The sequence below is a fragment of the Epithele typhae genome (genome assembly GCF_022376455.1).
Source record: "Epithele typhae strain CBS 203.58 chromosome Unknown BXZ73scaffold_10, whole genome shotgun sequence".
Lineage (NCBI taxonomy): Eukaryota > Fungi > Basidiomycota > Agaricomycetes > Polyporales > Epitheliaceae > Epithele > Epithele typhae.
The window spans coordinates 320,875-341,000 of NW_025954201.1; the positions used below are offsets into that span (position 1 = coordinate 320,875).

Here is a 20,126-nt window from a genome sequence, read left to right on the forward strand (position 1 = left end):
ACCTTGATTGGAAAGAAACAGGCATGTGCAGTTCGAAGTTCTGAATCGCGCAGCCTGACGCAAAGTAGGCGCTGGCATGGTATGGATGTGCAAATACCACCAAACACGGCGGCCGTCCAAGCCCGACTCGGCGGACCGGCAGCGCGAGTCGCGTGTTCGACTCTTGCTCCTCCGCAAAGTTTGCTCTCCCACTAGGACGATCTGACGTTTTCGCAACTTCACCGCATCTACCTCACCAGGATCACCGACGACACTGGCTGTGGTAACGAACGAACTTCGACGTCATATTGGAACCCCTCTACGACCTCCCGAAAGCAACACACTCGATGCACTCGGTAGTCTATCACAGACGCATCCGCCAAGGTAGAACAAACTCTCTACTTCCTTGCGGGTCGCTGCATCTCCTCTATAATGCTCTCCAGGACGACCGACGACTTCAGCAGCACTGCACTTCGAGTGGTCGTCTTTCCCTCGGCCACCTGCCTCTCTTCTCGCACCAACCCAAGCTCCATGGTTGCGAGAACCGTCGACGGTACCGCCGTTGCAGGCGCGGAAGCGTCCATCCACTGATCCTCCATCCGGCTCGGGTCAAATGCCTGCCCCCGGCCGGCCACGAAGACATTCAAGTCCCTCGAGACGACTCCTTCTCCGGCGAGTCGCTGGAACTTGAGGCACTGGTAGACTATGTCCTTGAAAGAGTCGTGGAAGCGTCTTCGGATATCTGACAACAGCTCTTCGGGCGACTGCTGAATCCGACATACGAGCAGAATGGTTTTGACGTGTTCGCAGAGTATCCCGGCGGCTACTTCGGCCGCTTCGTCCTCTCCTGGAGTGAACGACCTGACGTGGCGACGGCAAAGTGCTCTCCAGCGTCCGCAAACCGACTGGCTCTCTGTTCAGGGTCGTGATTTTCAGTTGTCTGCGCTTTATCAAAGCGGCCGGGTACGTACCCTGTGTGCCCATGGCCCGATAGATGTGCTGAAGTAAGAATTTAGGACTAACGATGTTGTAGTCCCAAGCGCCACAGACACGTAAAGCACCTTCGATGAGAACTGTCTGCACGGCCATCTGTGCGAAGATGTCGTCGCTGGAGTGGTCCCACTCTCGAAGGGTGCTATGGAGGAGAGGATGTATGATGTCCCATTGATGGAGGATGTCGTTCACTGCGTCGGTGTCGACGCTCGAGTTCGAGACATACTGACCCCGAAAGTGGTCGGCGATGCCGGCAGCGACCTGAAGGATGTAGGCGTTGATGTTGATGACGATTCCGCGGATCTCGGTGTCGTCCACCTCGTCCACCTTCGTGAAGAACGTCTGGGCCTCCTTGAGCTTCGCGCAGCGCTCCTCGAGGAGGTCTTGGGTCACTGATCGCTCCAACTCAAGCGTCTCAATGCGGCTGTGGCTTTGCGCGAGCTGGCGTTCGACATCGGATGCGTGCGCGCGAGCCTTCGCTTCGTGATCCCGCAGTGAGTCCAGTTCTCTACTCATCTTCTTCTCCGTTTGACATTTTTGGGCAAGCTCGCCTTGAAGCGTCGTGATCTTCTTGAGCGCTGCACTGAGCTCTTCGCTATCAGGCCTCGCCGCTATCTCGTTCGACTCGATTCTGTTGAAGATGCCGAGGTCCTAACGTACGTGAAAAGCACACCGGAGCAAGGCGCAAGGACTTACGCGTGAGGGGCACGCACGACCGTCCCACAATGCGCGTCATGGTGACCAGCCTCCACCCCAGATCTCGTGTCTTCCACCGTCATTCCCGGAGGTCTTATCCAGAGAGCCGGTTCTGTGTCACTGTCGAGCTCGAGGTTACTGAAGCCGTGGGCGATAGTGTCTTTTAGCGCAGTCCAGGGATGAGTTAAGCCAAGTCTCAGCCAGTGCGGCATGGCGGGATAGAAGGGATAAGACTGTGGTGGGAGGCCATGCCAGCCGACTAAAGACTACAAAGGCGCCGTTGCGAGCGTCATCTGCAGTCGAAATAACGTGGTAAGTGCTCTGCCATTTTGGATGAGGCAACATACACAAGGAACTCACATCCCTCCATATATGCAGTGAAAACGGAGTCGCTGCGGTAGGCTACCGCAGCCTGCAGCACAGTATCAAACATGGAGGCTTTCCGTCCCAGTCGGTGGTCTCGATACCGGAGTGCCCGTCAGCGGATGGGTGCCGATCTTATACAGGAACCGGCGCATGTGGGTCATTTCCTTCTTTAACTTCCTCGTGGCCTTCAAGTTACTCAGCGCTTTTGCAGTGTGGCGTTATCCTGCGAGCACATTTCTCGGGGGCATTGTCCTTCCCAATCATGCGCGCACTCGTTGACCTGGGCGGATGCCACAAATGCTGCAGGATTCGCGTTCTGCGACCCTCAGCGCGCCCCTAACTTTCCTTCACTATGCCATCCCTTCCCCCGTACCGCGGGACCTCTCGTCGACTGGTCTTAGGCATCGATGTCGGCACCACATTCTCCGGCGTCGCGTACGCAGTTCTCGATCCTGGACAGGTTCCCACCATCCAGAGCATCACTCGGTGAGGATGCATGTGTCCTCTTGTGGATTATATACTCACCTCCCATACACAGCTTTCCCGGTCAGGAAGACGCGGCTGGGAACTCCAAGATCCCCTCTGTCCTGTACTACAGACAGGATGGCACGGTCCACTCCGCCGGTGCCGAAGCGACGCTCCCTAACATGGATATCACCGCCGACGACGAAGACCTCATCTTCGTCGAATGGTCCGTCCCTCTCTCCCTCATTCCCGCTCTACGCTCGCTCTCCCTGACCGCATCTCCCCAGGTTCAAACTCCACCTCCGCCCCCCACGGCTCGACGCCTCCTCCGTGAAGAAGGCGGACATCCCCTCGCTCCCGCCAGGGAAAGACGCCGCCGCCGTCCTCGCCGACTTCCTCCGCTACCTCTTCGCGTGCGTGCGCCGGTACGTGTGCGAGACGCACGGCGGCGGCGAGCGCCTCTGGGCGTCGGTCGCGGACCGCGCCGAGGTCGTCCTCGCCCATCCGAACGGCTGGGAGGGCCCGCAGCAGGCGGTGATGCGCGCCGCCGCGGTCGCCGCGGGGCTCGTGCCGGACTCGGACGCGGGCCGCGAGCGCGTGCGGTTCGTCACGGAGGGCGAGGCGAGTCTCAACTTTTGCGTGCGGAGCGGGTTGGCGGCGGACACGCTCAAGGTTGGTGCCCCGTGGCCTCTGTATTGAGCGCTGTTAACGTCCGATCCGTTAGGACCAGGATGGTGTCATCATCGCCGATGCTGGAGGTGGAACGATCGACGTGAGCAGCTACTCTTTCCAAACTCTTGAGCCTGTCTCCGTCGAGGAGGTGGCAACTCCCGGGTGTAAGTTATTCGTGGAAGTACGTGGTACATCACTAATACCCCGATAGGCCTCCTCCAAGGATCTACTCGGGTGAATGTCAGAGCTTCAAAGTTTCTTAAAGGTTAGTACGACCTCCGACCGATCATCTCGTACGCTATATGGCCAGATACTTACAACAATCGCAGCACTCCTTAAGGACTCTGATTACGGTAACTCGGATGATATGAAGGCGATGATACAGAACTTCGAAAAGTCGACGAAGGCCATCTTCAAGAGTAAGAAGGACTCTTCTTACATCCGTTTTGGTACCATGAGATGCAACGACGAAGCAGTGAACATCCGGCGCGGGCAGCTTACTATCTCGGGGTACGCAAGTCGTCTTAGAATGGTTATATCGCTACTAATGCGATTTGCAGTGCCGACATGCTTTCGTTCTTCAAGCCGTCACTCGATGCCATTATGAACGCAATCAAAGGCCAACTCAAAGAAGCCGCCTTGACCTGTCAACTGAGGGTATGTGATGTCTTTCTCGGCTTAATGTGTCAGTAAATTGACATCCTTGGGTAGACCGTTTTTCTCGTTGGGGGCTTCGCTGCGAGCCCGTGGCTCAACAGCGCATTGAAAGAGGGTCTGAACGGACTCGGTCTCAGATTGTATCGCCCTGACGCACACACGTGAGCATCTTCCGAGTCTTCGCATCCCAGTGAAAATCATAGCGCATATGAACACAAACAGGAACAAAGCCGTCGCGCACGGTGCTGTCTTACACTATATCGACAACTTCGTGTCCGCTCGCGTCACTAAAGTCACCTATGGAACGTCCGTCTCGGTGCTCTACAACCCATTCGACGAGGAGCATCGTGCGCGAGTGCACACAAAGGTTTCATGGGCCTCCGGAGAAGAGCGACTTCCGGAAGGATTTTCAGTGATCCTTGAGAAGGTGCGGATCTGTCTCTATGGGTGGTCCTCTCTAACAGACCGTGACGCGCAGGGAAAACGTGTACGTGAGAGCCAGGAGGTGGGGAGCCTTTACGTTGAACACTCGCGCGATTCCCGGACCCTCAACGGAGTCGCTGCTGAGATCCTTGGATACCGCGGCCCCGAGCGCACTCCTCGCTGGGTTGACGTGGAACCTGGTTCGTAGCCCACTGCTGTTTCCAAGCCCGTTTATCTGACCGATTGTCCTCACCCAGAACTTTACGCACCTCTGTGTACCGTCTATGCCGATACTTCCAGAGTCGTACGGCAACCCCAATTTGGCCCGAAGGGTACCTATTATTCACAAGAATTCAAGATCATCCTGCTTTGCGGTCAGACAGAGCTGAAGGCGCTAATCAGTTGGCAGGAAGACGTATGTTTCTGTGCCGTAAACATATGTAACCCCGACTGACCATATATTGCACTTATAAAGGGGCTAGAAAGACGGTGCGTGGCGGTATATCTTTCGGGAGCGGGGCTAACTTGTCATTCTTGAACCCATCAGTGGCCCGGCGAAGATTGTGTACGACAACGATCTAAGCAACTCTCGCTCTTGATCCCGTTTGCCATTCCGGATTGATAAGTACTCGTCCAATTTCTTCCGTAAACCTATCGCTATCAATAATCTTCGTGTGTATCTGATGTGCACAATCGACATGTTCGACGTCGGCGAAGCTGGTGGGTACAGTATGGGTGCCATATAAGCAGGCAGAACGATCGAAACGAGCGGAAATACGGTGACGTCGTGCACCGGTGGCGATCAGCGTACGTTCCGAGGACTGGGTGGCACCCGGGAGTGTGCTGGAAAGGGGGCACTGAACGACTCAGCCAAACGAGCTTGGACTTTGGGCACATTCGCAGAGAATGAAAGCTTCAAAGCAACTTCAAAGCCTGTGCCACCGAACCCCGGCAAACTCTCCTTACTCCACATCCGTTCCCAGCCTTCGTCACGGCTCTTTGTCTCTTCGACCAGTCCGGTCACAGCGCGCCGCTACCCGGTGCGAGCCGTGCGGCCTGCAGCGTGTTTTCCGCGATAGAGAAGATGGTCTCCCACCACGCAGATCTTCGGACGCGTGGGTCGGAGATTGAAGGGAGTGGGAAAAAGGAGTTATTGCTGGGAAGAAGCACCCGTTGAAAGGGCGGCGTAGCACTGCGGGTGTGGGCCGATTTTCACAGCTGGGACAGGCATGCTCCGAGGACAATAGGCAGCTTTCCTCGAGCGCTGTGCGATAGGGCCTCAATGGGGCGGCCCGGCCGGTATGTTGCCGGGCCGAGCCTTTCGCGCCAGGGCAACCTTTGTCTCGCCTGCCACTCGAGAGTCAAAGGGAAGTCTAATGCAAGGAAATCTTTCACATGACTACCCCTTGCCTCTCTCCAGGTGTGCAAGTCGGCCCGCGCCCTCAGTGTCGGGAACAAAGGGCCTCGAGCCTCAGAAGACGCCAACGGCGCGTTAAATTTCGGCGGGCCCAGGAGACTGAAGTGACTTGACTCCGCGCTGCTTTCCTCTCCGAACCATCATGTCCCCCAAGCGCACCGCAACCGGTACCGTCCTCGACCCCGATGCCCCAATTGGCGGCGACCGGCTGTCCGTGAGGGATCAATTCGACACTTCCAAAGACCTGCGGCAAATGCTGTAAGTGGCATTCACACCCATCTCAACCACATTGTATTCCTGCTTAAACATCCTGCTCAAACAGCACATATGTTTCTGGAGACGCCACGAACGCTAATCCTTTCGAGAAGGGTGGTGTGATCTTCCGGGTCGGTGACCTGTGAGTAAAATCCGTCATTTCTCGTCGTGTTCTATGCTCAGCACGGTGAGTGTTCAGTGTCGTCGTACAAAACTTCCGGGACGATGGACCCGGTGCCGGGGATAAGCAAATGCCCGGTGCCTGGTTGGGAATATTACTCGACTATAGTTTTGGCGGCAACCCGTGCAATGACGGGATCGTTCATGGAGGTGTTGGTGGGGTGCGTCCACTGCTCCTCCTTGTGCGTCTTACGGCTCATGGTATTCCACTAGCGTGTCGATGCCTTCGCTGTGGCGTGGTGCTACAGCAAGTTCGACGTCGAGCAGCTCCTCGATGCTAAGATCCCGCAGCACGAGATCGTGGAGCCTACGCTCGGCGATGCTCACGGCAGGTGTGTGCTTCTCTCCCTTTTTATTTCATGCTCATTCAACGTCGATTCAGGCTGTACAAAACGTTCCTGAGCGATGAGGTCCCAGGGAACGTGCGGTTTATCTGTACGGAGGTTGAATGGATCAAGGCGAAATATCTCCAAGGTGTGTTACTCTCAGTTCCGACCAAATCTCTTCAGTTGTACTCAAATGTCTTAGGCGTGGCTTCGCCGGAGGACATTGGCAATGGTATGAATAGCGCGCGTACTGTCACTGTGCCGTTCAAGGGACCTTGGCTGGACGTGACAGCAACGGTAGAGGGGGCTGAAGAGGTCCACCACGTCGTCGTGAAGGTGCACGCCGACATCAATCTTCCGATGGGCTTCGTGAAGGAGGAGGGCGCCGAGGGCGCGGTGAAGGAAGAGGAGACTGAGGGCGACGTGAAGGAAGAGGAGACCGAGGGCAACGTGAAGGAAGAAGACGACTGAGGATGCGCTTTCTCGATGCTTGTACCAATGTACTCCATGCGCTGCTAGATCACCAATGACGCTTCTGCAGCCCGACGAACAGCCCTCGGGTCGCTGGGCCGCTACACATACCGAGTAGAATGTCCATGCTGGCATTGATCGTAGTAGGTAACATCGCTACGCGGAGCACATCGCTCATCGACAGGATGCGCACCCTCGGTTGGATGAGGACGCATGCGAGGTTCATCCAGAAGCGCGGGCGTTCAATACCCGCGAGTTCGACTTGACTCAGTGCCGACATGCGTTTGGGAACGTGATGCGGTCACCCGCGACCCCGGCGCCGTGCCCAACCTCCTTGCAAGCCCTTTCACAAGGTCGCCGCCCTTCGCGCGGGCGGGCGGGTATCCGAAGTTGCCGACGTTGACCGCGCCGCGGACCGCGAGCCGCGATTCGACGGCGATGTTGTCACTGGCGTAGCGGTGCAGGCCGGTCGCGATGTCTGGTGAACGCCTCATTCGCCGAAGTGCCACTCGCGGCCGGCTCACTCGCAGCCTCGACCGTAGATATTAGGAGTATCGGTCATGTTGAATATGCAGGGTACAGCACATAGAACGTGGGACGTGCCTTTCATCTACACGACGCGGTGCATCGTCGGATCGACGAGAATTGCCCAGAGCACGTTCCGTCCGCGAGCTCAAATGGCTCTACCCCGTGCTGATACACGTTCTGGAAGTCGACGACCTTACGCATTTGTCCGAGCGACCCACCTAACGTATCCCCCTGCAATCGCGACTCCCCAGAGTCGCAACCGAGAACCTCACCCAGTCGCGGTGCTCATTTCGTGGCACTGTGGTCAGCATTGGCGATCATGCGCTCGTTCGCCGTGTGCTCGATGTGCCACGCGTCAAAGGCGTGCGTGGGCTTCTCGACGGTCCCGTGCTGCGTCCGGTACTCAAGCGACGGCGAGGAATGTGCGTGGCACGCGGAGCAGAGCGCGCGTGATCGGCTACTAGGTCGAGTCGCCCGTAGTCGTCTGCCTCCAGATCGGAGACATCCGCGTCCGGTCCCTTGAAGTCGAGGCCGTGATCCCCCGATGCGAGTCCGCGAAAGCGGCGATGTGGCCTACAGAGAGCGACGGTGTCTGCACAGGTGTGGCATCAGTGATTGCGAGATCGCGATGGGCAGTGAGCTACTGGAGCAAGTCAGAGACGTACGCGTCGAGCACGTCCTCGAGGTCGGGCCGCGGGCTGTGGAACATAGATGTCTTTGGTTACGTCCCGAAGGGAGAGAAAAGCAACGATTCCTTGGCCATCTTCGCACGGCGGCAAGATGGTGACGTCATCGGCTGTAGACGAGGACCTCCTGCCATCGACAGCAACTGTCGGTGTCGTCTGAGACCTTCGAGGCGGTCACACCGGCTGGTCTTTCCGGCGGCGTGGTGGACACCTGGACGACGGACAGCAAACACAAGGTCGGTTGAAGATCGGTTTTAGTGCAGCGGCAAGATAGACCGACGGCTCCGACCACCATCCCCTCTCTTCTTTCGACGCCACCTTCGAGCACCAGCAATGCAGCTGCCGTCGTACTTCGACGTCGTGCGCAGGTTGCTGTCGACCCGGCGAAAGAGTAAGCGCATCAGCTTGTGAAAAGCGAAACACTGCGATGCTTACCCCGAAACAGAAGGACGCACGCCTAAGACAGGTGACAGGCTCTCGGAGAAGGGACCACACGACGACTCGAAACGCGCCCTAGCGGCTACGCTCGCTGAGAACGGCGACCTCAGGGCGCGCATCGACGAGCTCCAAGACCTCTCCGCGCAGATCCAGCTGCTCCAGCACGACCTCGAAGACGCGAACACCACCACCAAGGCATCCGCAGTCGCAGCTGACGCGCAGCGCGCACGACTCCAGCGCGCGGATGCCGAGGGGGCGCAGCAGCGCGCGAAGATCGCGAACCTCGAGCGTGCGGCAGACCGCGACGCGCGGGAGCGGCGCGACGTGCTCGTGCTCGCAGACGCACGGGAACGGGCCGCGGCAGAGGCGGAGGCGAGGCGGACGAAGACTCAGGAGGTGGAGGAGAGGGACGTCGTCGAGCTCGTCAAAGGCTTGAACGCTCACATCGAAGCGGCAGCGGCAGCCATGGCTGGCTCGCGGAAGCCTGGTGTCGCCACGATGCCCCCCACTGGATCCGCGGAGAGCGTGCGGCGGCTGGAGCGCGGAGGTTGGGTCGGAGAGCAGCTTCTTGCGATGCTGCACGAGCGGGGGAGGGGTCGCACGGACGTCGTGAAGGCGGTGCTTCAGGTAGGGATGGCCTCGTTTGTGCGATGGGTGGTGATGAGCTGGGACCTCGACGCCTGCGGAGAGACGAGCGTGTTGGAGGACATATATGCGCAGGTGGAATGTAGGGGTACGCACCTCCAGTTCGCCCTCTGCTCCCATCCCGCTCTGACCTCCCAGCCCAGAGTCCACGTCGGTCGCTCGAAGATGGAAAGCCCTCACCCGATCGCATATGGACCGCGCCGTTGCCCCTCCATCACAGCCCGATCGCCTGTACCAGACCCTCTTCGACTTCGCCAACGACGTGCTTCTAGTTGGAGGTGGAGGAGGCGCGACGAGGCCGGCAGGTGCGACCGAGCGCGTCTTGAGCGAAATTGTCGGGCTGGCATTGGACGTCCGGCTGGCCGCAGGCGTGTCGTCCATGTCTCGCGAGTTTGTCGTCTACGAGGCCGAGATGGGGTCGGGTTTTGATGCGCCTGACATCGAGGTGGCGAGCAAAGGCCTGTTTGTCGGAGATGGGGCGGGTGACAGGGTGGTGGTGGGTACGCTACGCCTTGGGCTGAGAATGCGCGAAGAAAAGCGGTCGACGGATGTAGCTGGCACTTCGATAGTCGAGACGGTGTTATTGCGGCCCGTTGTAATATGACCTGTTTGCTGACATCAATGCCAACAACAGCGGTCTCGCGAGGATCGATGAAGAGAGATGTAGATGCAGCAACGACCGACCGAGAGAAGTTCCGGGTCGGCGGGGATGCGGCCCGGTCACGTATTATATAAGCAAGGGCGCCAGCTGGTGCACTGTCGAGGCGGCAGCTTGGTCTTTCTTGACCAGAACCGACAATATCTTCCAGCACCTTGCTTGGACTCATGTCTTCTCCCACTACGAACATGCCGCTTACACATACGCACTGTCTTGCGCCGTCCTTCCAGCGTGACTCCAGCCTACAGCGCGTGCAGCAGACATTCGGGGACGACGCAAGATTTGCGCAATGCCGCACCGAATCGCTTCAGAATTTAACGTCCCGTCCAGATGGCTTTCTGGTAGAGCCCGAATGGACATAATTACCTATTAGGTATAGGAAGCTCGGTGACACACCACACAAAGCTTCGGGTCTCGGCTTGCCCGATGGTCTTCATGTGCTGCGGCAGGTACAGCGTCAAAACTGCAAGGTACGTACCGACATTTCCACTTTCGAGGTTTCTTAATCATCTGGGAAAATGTATGCAGGGAAGCATAACCCGTGTTCAAAACTCGCACAGACCTCGCAGGCACGGGGCGCAACTTGCTTCGCCCCGTTCCTCTCACACCACTCCTGCCGGTCTTACTCCAGAGATGCTTTCGCGACTACAAGCCATCACGAAATACTGCATCTCGTATCTTGATGCATCTCAGGCCGACGATGCGCGCTTAGATGGTATGCAAACCTAGTTTCGCATCGACTTATCGCGTCGTTTAGACTAAAAGCTCTTGTAGATTGGGTGTCCGTCTTGGTGGAAGATGCCCAAGGCAGTCCTGCTAGCGATGGAAGCTCTGCATATGGTGGGCACGAGAGTGCTGCTCAAACTGGCGATAAGCCAACCCCGATGTGGAGGTACGCACACACTTTCCGACCTCTGTCATTTAGTTGAACGCGTCGCACATACCCGTAGCATCCTGTCCGATATCGAAGTCGCCGGCTTCAAGTGCTCCCTCTACGACGAAGCGGGCGCGCTCTCCATTTTCGTTCCGGTTGCAACAGTCGTCGGGCAGCTCCCGGCACACGCCTTGAAGACTTTGGATCGCCGGCTCATCACGACACCGCATTGCCTCACGCTCTTCATTCGCGACTCGCAACGTCTGTTCTCCCCAGAGGCTTGTTCTCCAGGCGTCAAGTTCTCCGTTGGCCTCTCAAGGACGGATCAAATCCCTCCTTCGCTTCGCTGCGGCGCCCGGATACCTCACGATCTCACGGACTTCAACGTGAGTTCGGCATTGGAGGATGCAATGAACGATCTTTTCCTGGGAGTTTTCGCTCTTCGGCGACGATACCGGCTGGGCTGGGCCGGGGCCGAGGTTCTTCACTTCAAGCTCGCGGAAAACATGGGCAGGCAGTCTGACGAATCCGTATATAACGAGTCAAGCCAGGTGCGTAGTTGTCATGCTGATGATGTCTGACGCTAATAAGAAACTATCTGAACAGCACATTTGTCATGCGGACGAACTGGAAGCAGCAATATTGGATAACTATGGCGTCAAATGTGGATACGACAGCACGAATATGCCGCTGTTGGCGTTCCGCTATCTTTTGCGTCGCTTTTTGGTGCGTTCACCTTCCGCCGGGTTACGACTAGCGATCTAACCTTCTGGAGTGAAGCTTTGTGCGCGCTTCTGTGTCATCTGTCATAGATCGCGCACAACCACGGAGCATCGACTTACTGGACCATTGCTATGTAGCTCGTCGTTATGCTCCGCACGATTCTATCACCAAGGACGCAGTCGTTGTCTTGAAGTGGGTTGATTTCCTCGACATTTTACGCAGCTGTCTGATCCATTCGCAGTACTCGATCTGCTCCGAGCCAACGTCTACGGATCTCATCGTATCCTTGGCCTACACAGCAGCGGCCCATCACAAGTTATCACCACTACCGATCGGGTTGGGCCTCCGGATTGGTCCGGGCGATCCTGTTATGACCGTCGTGGACGCTCTTACAGACAGTCAGGTCAGCCACATCGCTTCCCATTGCCGTCTTGCCGACTAATCTCTCGACACAGATCTGCGATGCTGTGTTGGTTCTACTGTCGCGCATCCCTTCGGTACATCCAAGAATATTCTGCTTTGAGAGCCGAATAACTTAACCATACTGCTTAGATCGCCGTTATCAAGTCCCGGATTGAAGCATTCCGCGCCGCCTATGGGACAACGAGCTCTCGAGTACGAGTACAGGATCTCGGGTTTTCCGATGTGCCCGAAGCTTCTTGGATCCTTCTGCGATGGGCGGTTGCTTCGTTTCCCATGCGCATCGAAGAGATACGCGCCCCAGTGGAGAGAGTTGGCTCGATTGGTGCGTTGTCTCTTCAATTTGGACGGGTCGCAGTGCTAATACGTTTTGACGGGACACAGACTCCCGGTGGCGACAGTTCCGTCTGGTATACCCATCTCCGCAAGCGGAGTATACCTTTGCGCAGGCGGTTCGTGTTGCGCAAGCATTCTCCATGAATGCGCGGAGGTATCCTTCAGTATATGTACGCACGCCGCTGTCTCCGTAATCCGCAGAACTAACGGGCACTCTCAGGGGTTCCACGGCTCACCTGTGCATAACTGGCACTCCGTAAGACTTCAAATAGTTTTTCTCTGCGCTTCAACCTGCTCATCATCTGTACACAAGATTTTGCACCACGGGCTGTGGTCCAAGCACACAGCCAACGCACGCAAGTTCGGAGACGGTGACGCTTCATTCCGTTGATCCAGCCGCGCGGCCGTCGCTGATCGCCGTGCGCACAGGCATATACTTCTCCAAGACGTGGAGCATCGCCGAAGAGTACGCCAAAACAGCCAACAGATCGTCGCAGTGGCCGAACCGGGCGTTCGACGTCGACCAGTGCCTTGCGCTCGCCGAGGTCGTCAACGACCGCCCCGCGTTCGTGTACAGCTTCTCGACACACTGGCGCGCCGAGCGGTACCCCGCCAAGAAGCCGTCCCCCGTGGCGAAGAACGTGTTCGTAGTCGACCAGCCTGACTGGATTGTATGGTGAGGGTGCTCTGCGAAGACGCTTGAGAGAGCGAACGCTGACGCTCTCTGCAGCCGCTTCCTCATGGTCAAAGGGGGTCCTGTTGAGGGGCGCACAGGGCGGGATGTATGGGCCGCGACTGAGAGCGACGCGGGTGTCCCCCGGTCGCTGTCTTTCGTCGTGCAAGATCCGCAACACGTGCTCACCGCCGACGGCGGTGCGGCGGTGCTGATACCGGAGTTCGACTAGTAGCCTTCATGTATGTGCGACGCCTCATGGACACATTCACACACGAGGCATCGCGGGCCCAGCTGCAAGCGCACGAGGGGAGCACAACGCATGAACACACCGCCGCGACTCGGTCCGTCGCGCGGTGGGAGGGACGCATCCACGCTCTCAAGTGCCACCTTCATAAAATCTCCGCTGAAGCCAGGTCCCGGTCGTCGTATGTATGCCGGCGTGCACATCCATCAGAGTCCTCCGCGAAGCGAACGACCGCATCGAACAACTCGAGCCGCAAGGTCTGCATCCCCGCCACCTTCTCCGCCTCCCCCATCGCCCGGTCGCGCAGCCGAGGCGGGACGTTTGTCGTCGACAAAACCCGAGCGGAGAGAACGTTCGAGAGGACCGTTCGAACATGGGCACGAAGCGCGCGATGATGACGTCACATCGGGGTCGAGCGCGGTGCCGCGACGAGTGCGCGTTGTTGATGTACCCAAAAACCCTCTAATCGCGGCCGAACGTCGTACACAGTCGGTCTACTAAGTTTACGCGGCCGCGGCGGTAGCCTACGAACGAAACACGATCGACAGGTCCAGAAATTTTATGAGCTCAAACAGCCTGCCCCGGCACTGAGACACCGCCTCTTCCAGCTCCTCTTCCTCGTCATCGTCTGCGATCTGACACTGGCATTCGAGCATCAGCATCGAGAGCGGAGCCGCGCCCTGTTCCTCCCGAAGACGGATGCAGTCCACCGTCTCTTCCAACAGCCGCCTCGCGCTCGCCGCGGAGTCCACGCCCCACTTGTTGACGCCGTCGATCCCGACGAAGAGGAACTCCAGCCTCGTGCCGAGAACCACCTTCTGCGCGCCGTCCCCCGAGCTTGCGGCCATGGATGCCTCGGCGGTGGAGGAGTCGGACGGGCGGAGCGCCGACAAAATGGCCTGCACGTCCGCGGATCCTTGAACGTCGAGCACCTCGAGGTCGGGGAGCGCGCTCAAGACGGCGCGCCAGCTCTGGACCGCGGTGCGGTCGTAGGGAGTGCAGACGAGCCGGAACTCGACGAGAGGCAGCCCGCGGAGGAGGAGAGCGACGTCTTCGAGCGCGTCTGCGATCGGGTAGATTCCGCGCCTTCTCGCACTGGCGCCGTGGACCACGAGGTAGAGGACCTCGTCTTCCAGAGAGTCGTAGCGATACCCGCGGAGCTCGAGTTGGGTCTCGTGGATTCGGACTTGAGCGGAGCGCAGAGTGGGAGACAGGAGAGGTGTGGTGGAAGTTTCATGGGATGGGAAGAGGGCGTTTACGAAGCTGCGGCGCTTTTGTTGTCCTGGCGCAGGGGGATGACGGGTCCACCCGGTCAGGAAGAGCTGAACGGTCATCAGGCCGGATGAATTGAGAGTGTGCATGACTAGCGAGCCGTAGTCTTGAGGGCGATCGGTGTTGATGGTGAGCGAGCGCAAGCGCGGGAGTGCAGAAGCAAGGAAGGCATGGGTCGCGAGGTTTTCTGACTGAGTGATCAACAGTTCGTGATCTGATGTCCGCCGACAGATAGAGAGCTCTTCGAGCTGTGTCGCTTCAGAGAGGTCCGTAAGGAACTTTTGAGAGGATGGCCATTCAGCAAGTCGGGGGGAGTGAAGCGTGAGCGATCTCAGTTGACGAAGTAGCTGGGGATCTATTGAGGGGACGACGCCCCCGGAGAGGACGAGGGTTCGGAGTTCCGGAAAGCGATGCGAGGTCAGATTGAGGACGGGCTCGATCTCGGAGAGAGAAAGGCGTTCTCGTGTTGCAAGGAGGAAATTGATGCTGAGACGTGTCAGAATGGGCCAGGAGACACCGCAGAATAAAGCCTCGAAAGCAGGCGGGGGGAGTGTATCGATAGAGGGTATTGTGAGCGCGCCAATCCTCCTGTACTGCAGCGCGAGCAGCCGCGCGATGTCTTTCCCCGCATACATGAAAGTCTTGTTGTACTTCATGTCGAGGTATACGTCCAGGCCCGCATTTTTCGAACGCGACAGGTGGAGGGAAAGAACGCTGAGGGGAACAGAAGGTGGGACGTACAGCCGAGACCACAGCGTTGCCTCCGAAAGGATGAGATCGTGCCAATCGCGACAGACCCGCATCAGCCCTGAGCGGCGTCCTGGGGTACCTCGGTCAACGCCCGCGTCGGTCCATGACTGGATAACTTTCGCAAAGATGTCGACGAGGAGCTCGCGGGGAAGGTGGTTGATGGGGAGTGTGAAGTTCCACGATGAACGGAGCTGTCGCTCCTCGTCCGCCAGAGACTTTTTCAAGTTTTTGATTTTTGACATGCGTTGCTGGATGGAGTCGCGCTGTGCGCATGGGGGAAGGCCCGCCTGCATTGTGGTCGCTGGTATGACCGTTGCTGCGGCGCGGGGTGCCAGTGTGAGGGCGGTTAGAAGAATGGTAGCAAAATGGTAGGAGGAGGAGGAGGAGGAGGAGGAGGAGAACGACAGGACAAGAATTTCAGCCCCAATCGTTTCTGCCGTGGTGCGATGGCCACTGGTCGGCCCGCCGGCCCGTCGCACGCAATTAATGCTGTTGATATGTTGCAAGCGTGTCTTGTCCCCGAGTTGGCGCGGCTCCAACTTGTGCTTGATCCGTGGAGAAGGGGACCACATCCATTTTGTGTACACCTCCCTCGACTCCAAGTGAGTTTTCGGTCGCGCGGTTCCACAACTATATGCGTCTTGGGCGGAAGCGCTGAGCGCTGAGCACCACCTGGAGAAATTTCTTTGTCGCGCTTCCCGCTCTCGAGCCGCCCCGTACCCAGGGAGCGGCTGACACTACCGCGATGCACTCGAGCAATGTATCTCTTCAATCGCCATGTTCAATTGCGTGGTCGAGCTATCAATTGACGACAACGCAGGCATATACAGACTAGAGTCGTCTTTGACTAACTTAGGAGCACGGGCCACGACTCGTATGAGCCACGCCTAGGGCTACTCAGACGCTTTCAAGCCATCATCGTACACAATCTTCGCAGGACCGCTACACATCGGCGATGTGTGACCAAATGGAGCGCATACCAGACATCAAAGCAACTCACCGCTTCTCGGCGCCCTGGAGGTACGACGTAAACCGGGTCGTAAACGCGAACTCAAAATTCCACTGGAGAACCAAGCCACTACTCGCGTTCTCCATCCACCGTATCTGCGCCTCCAGCTCAGTCTGCCCACACAGCAAGATCACGTCAAAGTCCAGCGTGTAGTATGTTCCTTTGGGGCCCTTCTTCAGCTTGCGCACGACCCGCGACGTGTCTGCATACACCGTACACAGGTCGTAATAATGCTCTGCAAAGAAACAACGCTCGTTAGCTCCCCGCGAGTGGTCGTCCCGATGCACATTGCAGGCCCACCCGGGTTCACATCCCTCCAGCGCGGGTCGGCGTCGGGTCCTCGGTAGCACTTGACGGAGGACGAGATTTCGTCCAGTTCTCGCGCGTCGTACGACTCTTCCCGGAAACTGTGCGAGACCTCGCCGGATTCGCGCACGCGGGCGCCCTGCGGGACAGTGCTTCTGGTCAACCAAGACGAAGGGATTTTTGAGGTGCACCGCACCTTCTTCAGGATGGATTGGAAGCCGTTAGGCACGACCATTCGTCCCGACGGGCAAGTTATGGCGGTTGGTCGACGGGCGACGTACTCAGGATCAAACCTCCTGTAGTAGGGGCGGCACGGGGCGCCGTATGTGACCTTCGATCGTAAACAAGTATAGTTGCCAAGGTCGCCCTGGTCGGGCTGTGGAATAAAGTGGGGGTGAGGATCAAGCTCAAGCTCAAGGGTAGTGTGTGCGCGCGCTCGGCCGGGCCACTAGGCGGTTGATTACGTAAGCCCGATCCGTAGTCCGATACAGCCGTTATCAGAACGATAGGCCGGTTTGGAAAAGTTTACACACAGAGTAAATCGAGCGGAGTCACAATTTTTGACAGTTGCGAGGCTTACCGGTGGGTAGCGAGTCGGAGCGACCTGTTCGCGCGAGAAGCGATGTCCGCGTAAAGTCGGTAATGGCGGAGTTCGGTTTGAGTTCGAAACTCTTGCGTGTGATTTTTTGATCAACAGGCCTATCGTTCTGAGAACGGCTGTAACGAGCTCTTCGCTGGACTCGAGCTCGAGCGTTGTCTTGAGCTCGGTCAGAACCGCCTCCTGCGTCGCAGCCGCCAGGCTTCAAGGCTTCTCTAAACATCCCCCCCAAGACATATGCCGCTTCCGGACACTCGGGGGCTTGCACCATGCCCCGAGCGCGACACCATCCTGCGACGCATCGCAGAAGTCGATGCGGAGCGACTGCGACTCAACACGTCCTGGAACTCTACCCTTCCCATCCATCGCCTACCGCCGGAACTCATCGCCAAAATATTCTCTACAGTTCTGTTATCATGCGCCTTCACCGAAGTCACGGACGAACTCCCTGAATCACGCATGCGGATGGCGCTCGTCTGTCGCCGATGGAAAGACCTAATCTTATCCACGCCAACGCTCTGGACCACGCTGAATGTTACACCGCACTCGCCACTCGACATGCTCTCTTTCAACTTATCTCGATCGGGAGAATCCGACCTCTTTGTCCACGTCATCGCAACGTTTGATTCCAACCATTTGGAAGTCGAAGCAGGGGTTATCGAGCTGCTTTCCCTCGAGTTCACGAGAATCCGCACATTGGTGATCTCCGGGGCAGTTTCCCCCATAATCGACTCTCTATTCCGCGATAAAGCCTGGCCAGTCCTCACTCGCTTGCACATCTCTCTTCCACGTTCATCGTTCCTGCGACAAACGTTCATGCGCTCAGATTTCAGGTCCGCCCTTACCATCACGCATCAGCGCTTTCCAGTCCTCTGTGATCTTGCTCTACGAGGCTTCATTCTCGTAACAGATACACAGATACGACGTCAGCTCACGAAATTCCAGCTGGAATCGCCACCCTCCCAGTGGCCTCCTCTCCCCGAGTTCTTTGCAGAGATATCCGAAGCATCGCAGTTGGAAGCGCTCATTGTCTCCCCCTTCGACCGCACCGGCCGAGAAAATTCGACTTCCTGTGACGTGGATCCAGAGCTCTCCGGCATAGTCCTCCCACCGTTCACTCTCCCGCGTTTGCGTGCGCTCAACATCACCAGCACCCGTCCTTACGATCTTGCGCCGCTCATCGTCCATGCGCTTCGATCACAGGGACCGATGTCCGTGGACCTCCACGTCCCGATGTGGGACCACATCTTCGCGCCCCATATCAGCAAAGGATGCCACAGCATCGTCGACCCCCTCTTCCACACCCACCGGGAATGCTCCACCGTCGCGTTCTCCCACGAGCTCACCTCCGCCACGCTCCAGATCAAACGCAGAAAAATCTCTTTCCGCGGATCCGCCTCATCCTCTCCCGCACAGGGCAAACCGCTCACACTCTCCGTCACCGCGTCCCGCGATCTACCGCAATTCGACAGCCTGTATCCCCTCTCGAATGCGCTCGAGGACCTCTCCCTCCTCTTCCGCGGCATGCCCCTCGCCATCCTCCGTGTCATCACTTGCAAGGGCTTCGCCAATGGAGCACGCGCGGACGGCTGGCGAACCGTCTTCCGCGCGTTTCCGAACCTGGAGACGCTCGCCATCAAGGGCTCGGTCGACTTGGAGCAGCTCTTCGAGGCCCTCCGCCCAGACCGACCGATAGACAGCGCCGACGGGGCCCCCGCCGAGGCCACGTGCCTCGGCTCAAAGCTGAGTACGGTGGCCTTTGACGATGAAGCGACGCAGAGCATGCGCGCGCTGAGGGGCAAAGAGAGCGTGGCGGTGGTGATAGAGGACTGTCTCCGCGCGCGCGAGCGCGCGGGCATCGCCAGATTCCAACCGCTGCAGATGAATCTCGCACGAGGGGAGGCGACGGTCGGGCAAAGGAGGGATGTGTAGCGCAAGTGAGCGCGTGGATGGGGAGCGCGGTTGGGAGATGTCGCAGACTGTACTGCCATTAATTGCTTGTGCGAATAGTTCCGGCACTTAGAGTCGTCAATGACATAGCCTGTCTAGGATAGAGAGCGGCGGTGGTGTCTATCCCGCATGCAGAACATGGGAACCGTGCATAGGGCTCGTCTAGTGAAGCGGGTAGATGATCAGTACTAGGCTATCTATTAGAACCGTGCTAGATCTTGCGCTCAATGAATCCGGCACTCGATCGAAATTTCAAACTCAAATACCTGTTCTTCACCCTGTTCCCCGCACCAGGCCACCGCCTCGGGATGTAAGAAAAGGTGCGTCGCTGTGGAAAAGAGTCGAGAGATTTGGACGATGCTCCCAGGTCCAATATTAGCCGGGCCATCGCGTGTTACCGGGCCGCCATGTGCCGTACCAGCTAGCTACTTATGAATGGCGGGCGGCCTGTGGAACGTTTGAATATTTAAGATCCTTCGACTCCCTGGGCGGATGCGTGAGTACTTGGGTTGCAGCATGAACCTTAATAGTGCTTTCTAGTGTTCACAAAGACTAAACTACATTTCGAACACATCCTCATCGGTGCACATCATATGTGAACACGAATGTTAGTACCATCGTTGGCCACGTGTCCATGTGGCCATTTCCCTTGGCCTCAAGTTGAACTCAACCGCCATCGGTCCACGGCTCAGCAGCGCTCAGCTACCGTCATCCGCCCCTGTCCGTCGCCATTTAAGGAGAAGCATCGGGCCCTAGTACCAACTCCTCTCAAAACGCTCAACTCAAACTCGAGTCGCGCCGACGATTCATGTCGCCGGAAAAGCGACGCATCCGAAAGTTGAAACTCGAAGAGGGTCACTAGAAAAAAAAACCATTGGAGTGGATTGGAGACTGGAATACAGGGTGGTCTCTGTTTGCATCGTCGAGCTGAGTGGCGGTGAAGATGATAGCAGTGTACTTATTGAAGCTAGCGTAAATTTCAAGTCTGTTGGTGATTTGCAGAAGATGGTCACTAGGATCAATCTGGTGTTTCTCTATGAATATGAGTGCACGTACCGCTGTGCCTGCTTGCTCCGGCAGTCTCTCTCTTCGTCTGACTTCACGGAAGTAGTA

At 57.6% G+C, this 20,126-nt stretch overlaps 7 protein-coding genes across 7 annotated transcripts; 4 read left to right on the forward strand and 3 right to left on the reverse strand.

The window, feature by feature from the left end:
- Nucleotides 1-377: 377 nt before the first annotated feature.
- BXZ73DRAFT_99087 (uncharacterized protein) lies at nt 378-1,880 on the reverse strand (the record flags this gene model as incomplete). The annotated part of the gene is made up of 3 exons (XM_048027889.1): nt 378-892; nt 951-1,623; nt 1,686-1,880. The coding sequence occupies 3 exons, from the start codon at nt 1,878-1,880 to the stop codon at nt 378-380; spliced, it is 1,383 nt and encodes a 460-aa protein (XP_047880211.1).
- A 506-nt stretch (nt 1,881-2,386) lies between these two features.
- BXZ73DRAFT_75703 (uncharacterized protein) lies at nt 2,387-4,850 on the forward strand (the record flags this gene model as incomplete). The annotated part of the gene is made up of 13 exons (XM_048022255.1): nt 2,387-2,520; nt 2,573-2,725; nt 2,787-3,171; nt 3,224-3,335; nt 3,383-3,436; nt 3,501-3,681; nt 3,732-3,828; nt 3,883-3,989; nt 4,051-4,255; nt 4,307-4,451; nt 4,509-4,666; nt 4,727-4,740; nt 4,799-4,850. The coding sequence occupies 13 exons, from the start codon at nt 2,387-2,389 to the stop codon at nt 4,848-4,850; spliced, it is 1,797 nt and encodes a 598-aa protein (XP_047880212.1).
- A 960-nt stretch (nt 4,851-5,810) lies between these two features.
- On the forward strand, nt 5,811-6,900 carry BXZ73DRAFT_99089 (uncharacterized protein; the record flags this gene model as incomplete). The annotated part of the gene is made up of 6 exons (XM_048027890.1): nt 5,811-5,926; nt 5,991-6,065; nt 6,123-6,264; nt 6,317-6,435; nt 6,486-6,577; nt 6,632-6,900. 6 exons carry the CDS (start codon nt 5,811-5,813, stop codon nt 6,898-6,900), a joined length of 813 nt encoding a protein of 270 aa, XP_047880213.1.
- A 1,547-nt stretch (nt 6,901-8,447) lies between these two features.
- Nucleotides 8,448-13,113, forward strand: BXZ73DRAFT_99090 (uncharacterized protein; the record flags this gene model as incomplete). Its single annotated transcript, XM_048027891.1, has 13 exons — nt 8,448-8,505; nt 8,560-9,285; nt 9,341-9,659; nt 10,806-11,280; nt 11,336-11,455; nt 11,694-11,855; nt 11,908-11,949; nt 12,005-12,197; nt 12,257-12,378; nt 12,429-12,464; nt 12,522-12,579; nt 12,638-12,884; nt 12,939-13,113. The coding sequence occupies 13 exons, from the start codon at nt 8,448-8,450 to the stop codon at nt 13,111-13,113; spliced, it is 2,733 nt and encodes a 910-aa protein (XP_047880214.1).
- A 539-nt stretch (nt 13,114-13,652) lies between these two features.
- On the reverse strand, nt 13,653-15,443 carry BXZ73DRAFT_99091 (uncharacterized protein; the record flags this gene model as incomplete). Its single annotated transcript, XM_048027892.1, has 1 exon — nt 13,653-15,443. One exon carries the CDS (start codon nt 15,441-15,443, stop codon nt 13,653-13,655), a length of 1,791 nt encoding a protein of 596 aa, XP_047880215.1.
- A 703-nt stretch (nt 15,444-16,146) lies between these two features.
- Nucleotides 16,147-16,805, reverse strand: BXZ73DRAFT_43225 (uncharacterized protein; the record flags this gene model as incomplete). The annotated part of the gene is made up of 3 exons (XM_048019104.1): nt 16,147-16,394; nt 16,460-16,604; nt 16,662-16,805. Coding segments are annotated over 3 exons (537 nt in total), but the record flags the coding sequence as incomplete, so codon positions are not given.
- A 495-nt stretch (nt 16,806-17,300) lies between these two features.
- Nucleotides 17,301-18,995, forward strand: BXZ73DRAFT_99093 (uncharacterized protein; the record flags this gene model as incomplete). The annotated part of the gene is made up of 1 exon (XM_048027893.1): nt 17,301-18,995. The coding sequence occupies one exon, from the start codon at nt 17,301-17,303 to the stop codon at nt 18,993-18,995; it is 1,695 nt and encodes a 564-aa protein (XP_047880217.1).
- Nucleotides 18,996-20,126: the final 1,131 nt, after the last annotated feature.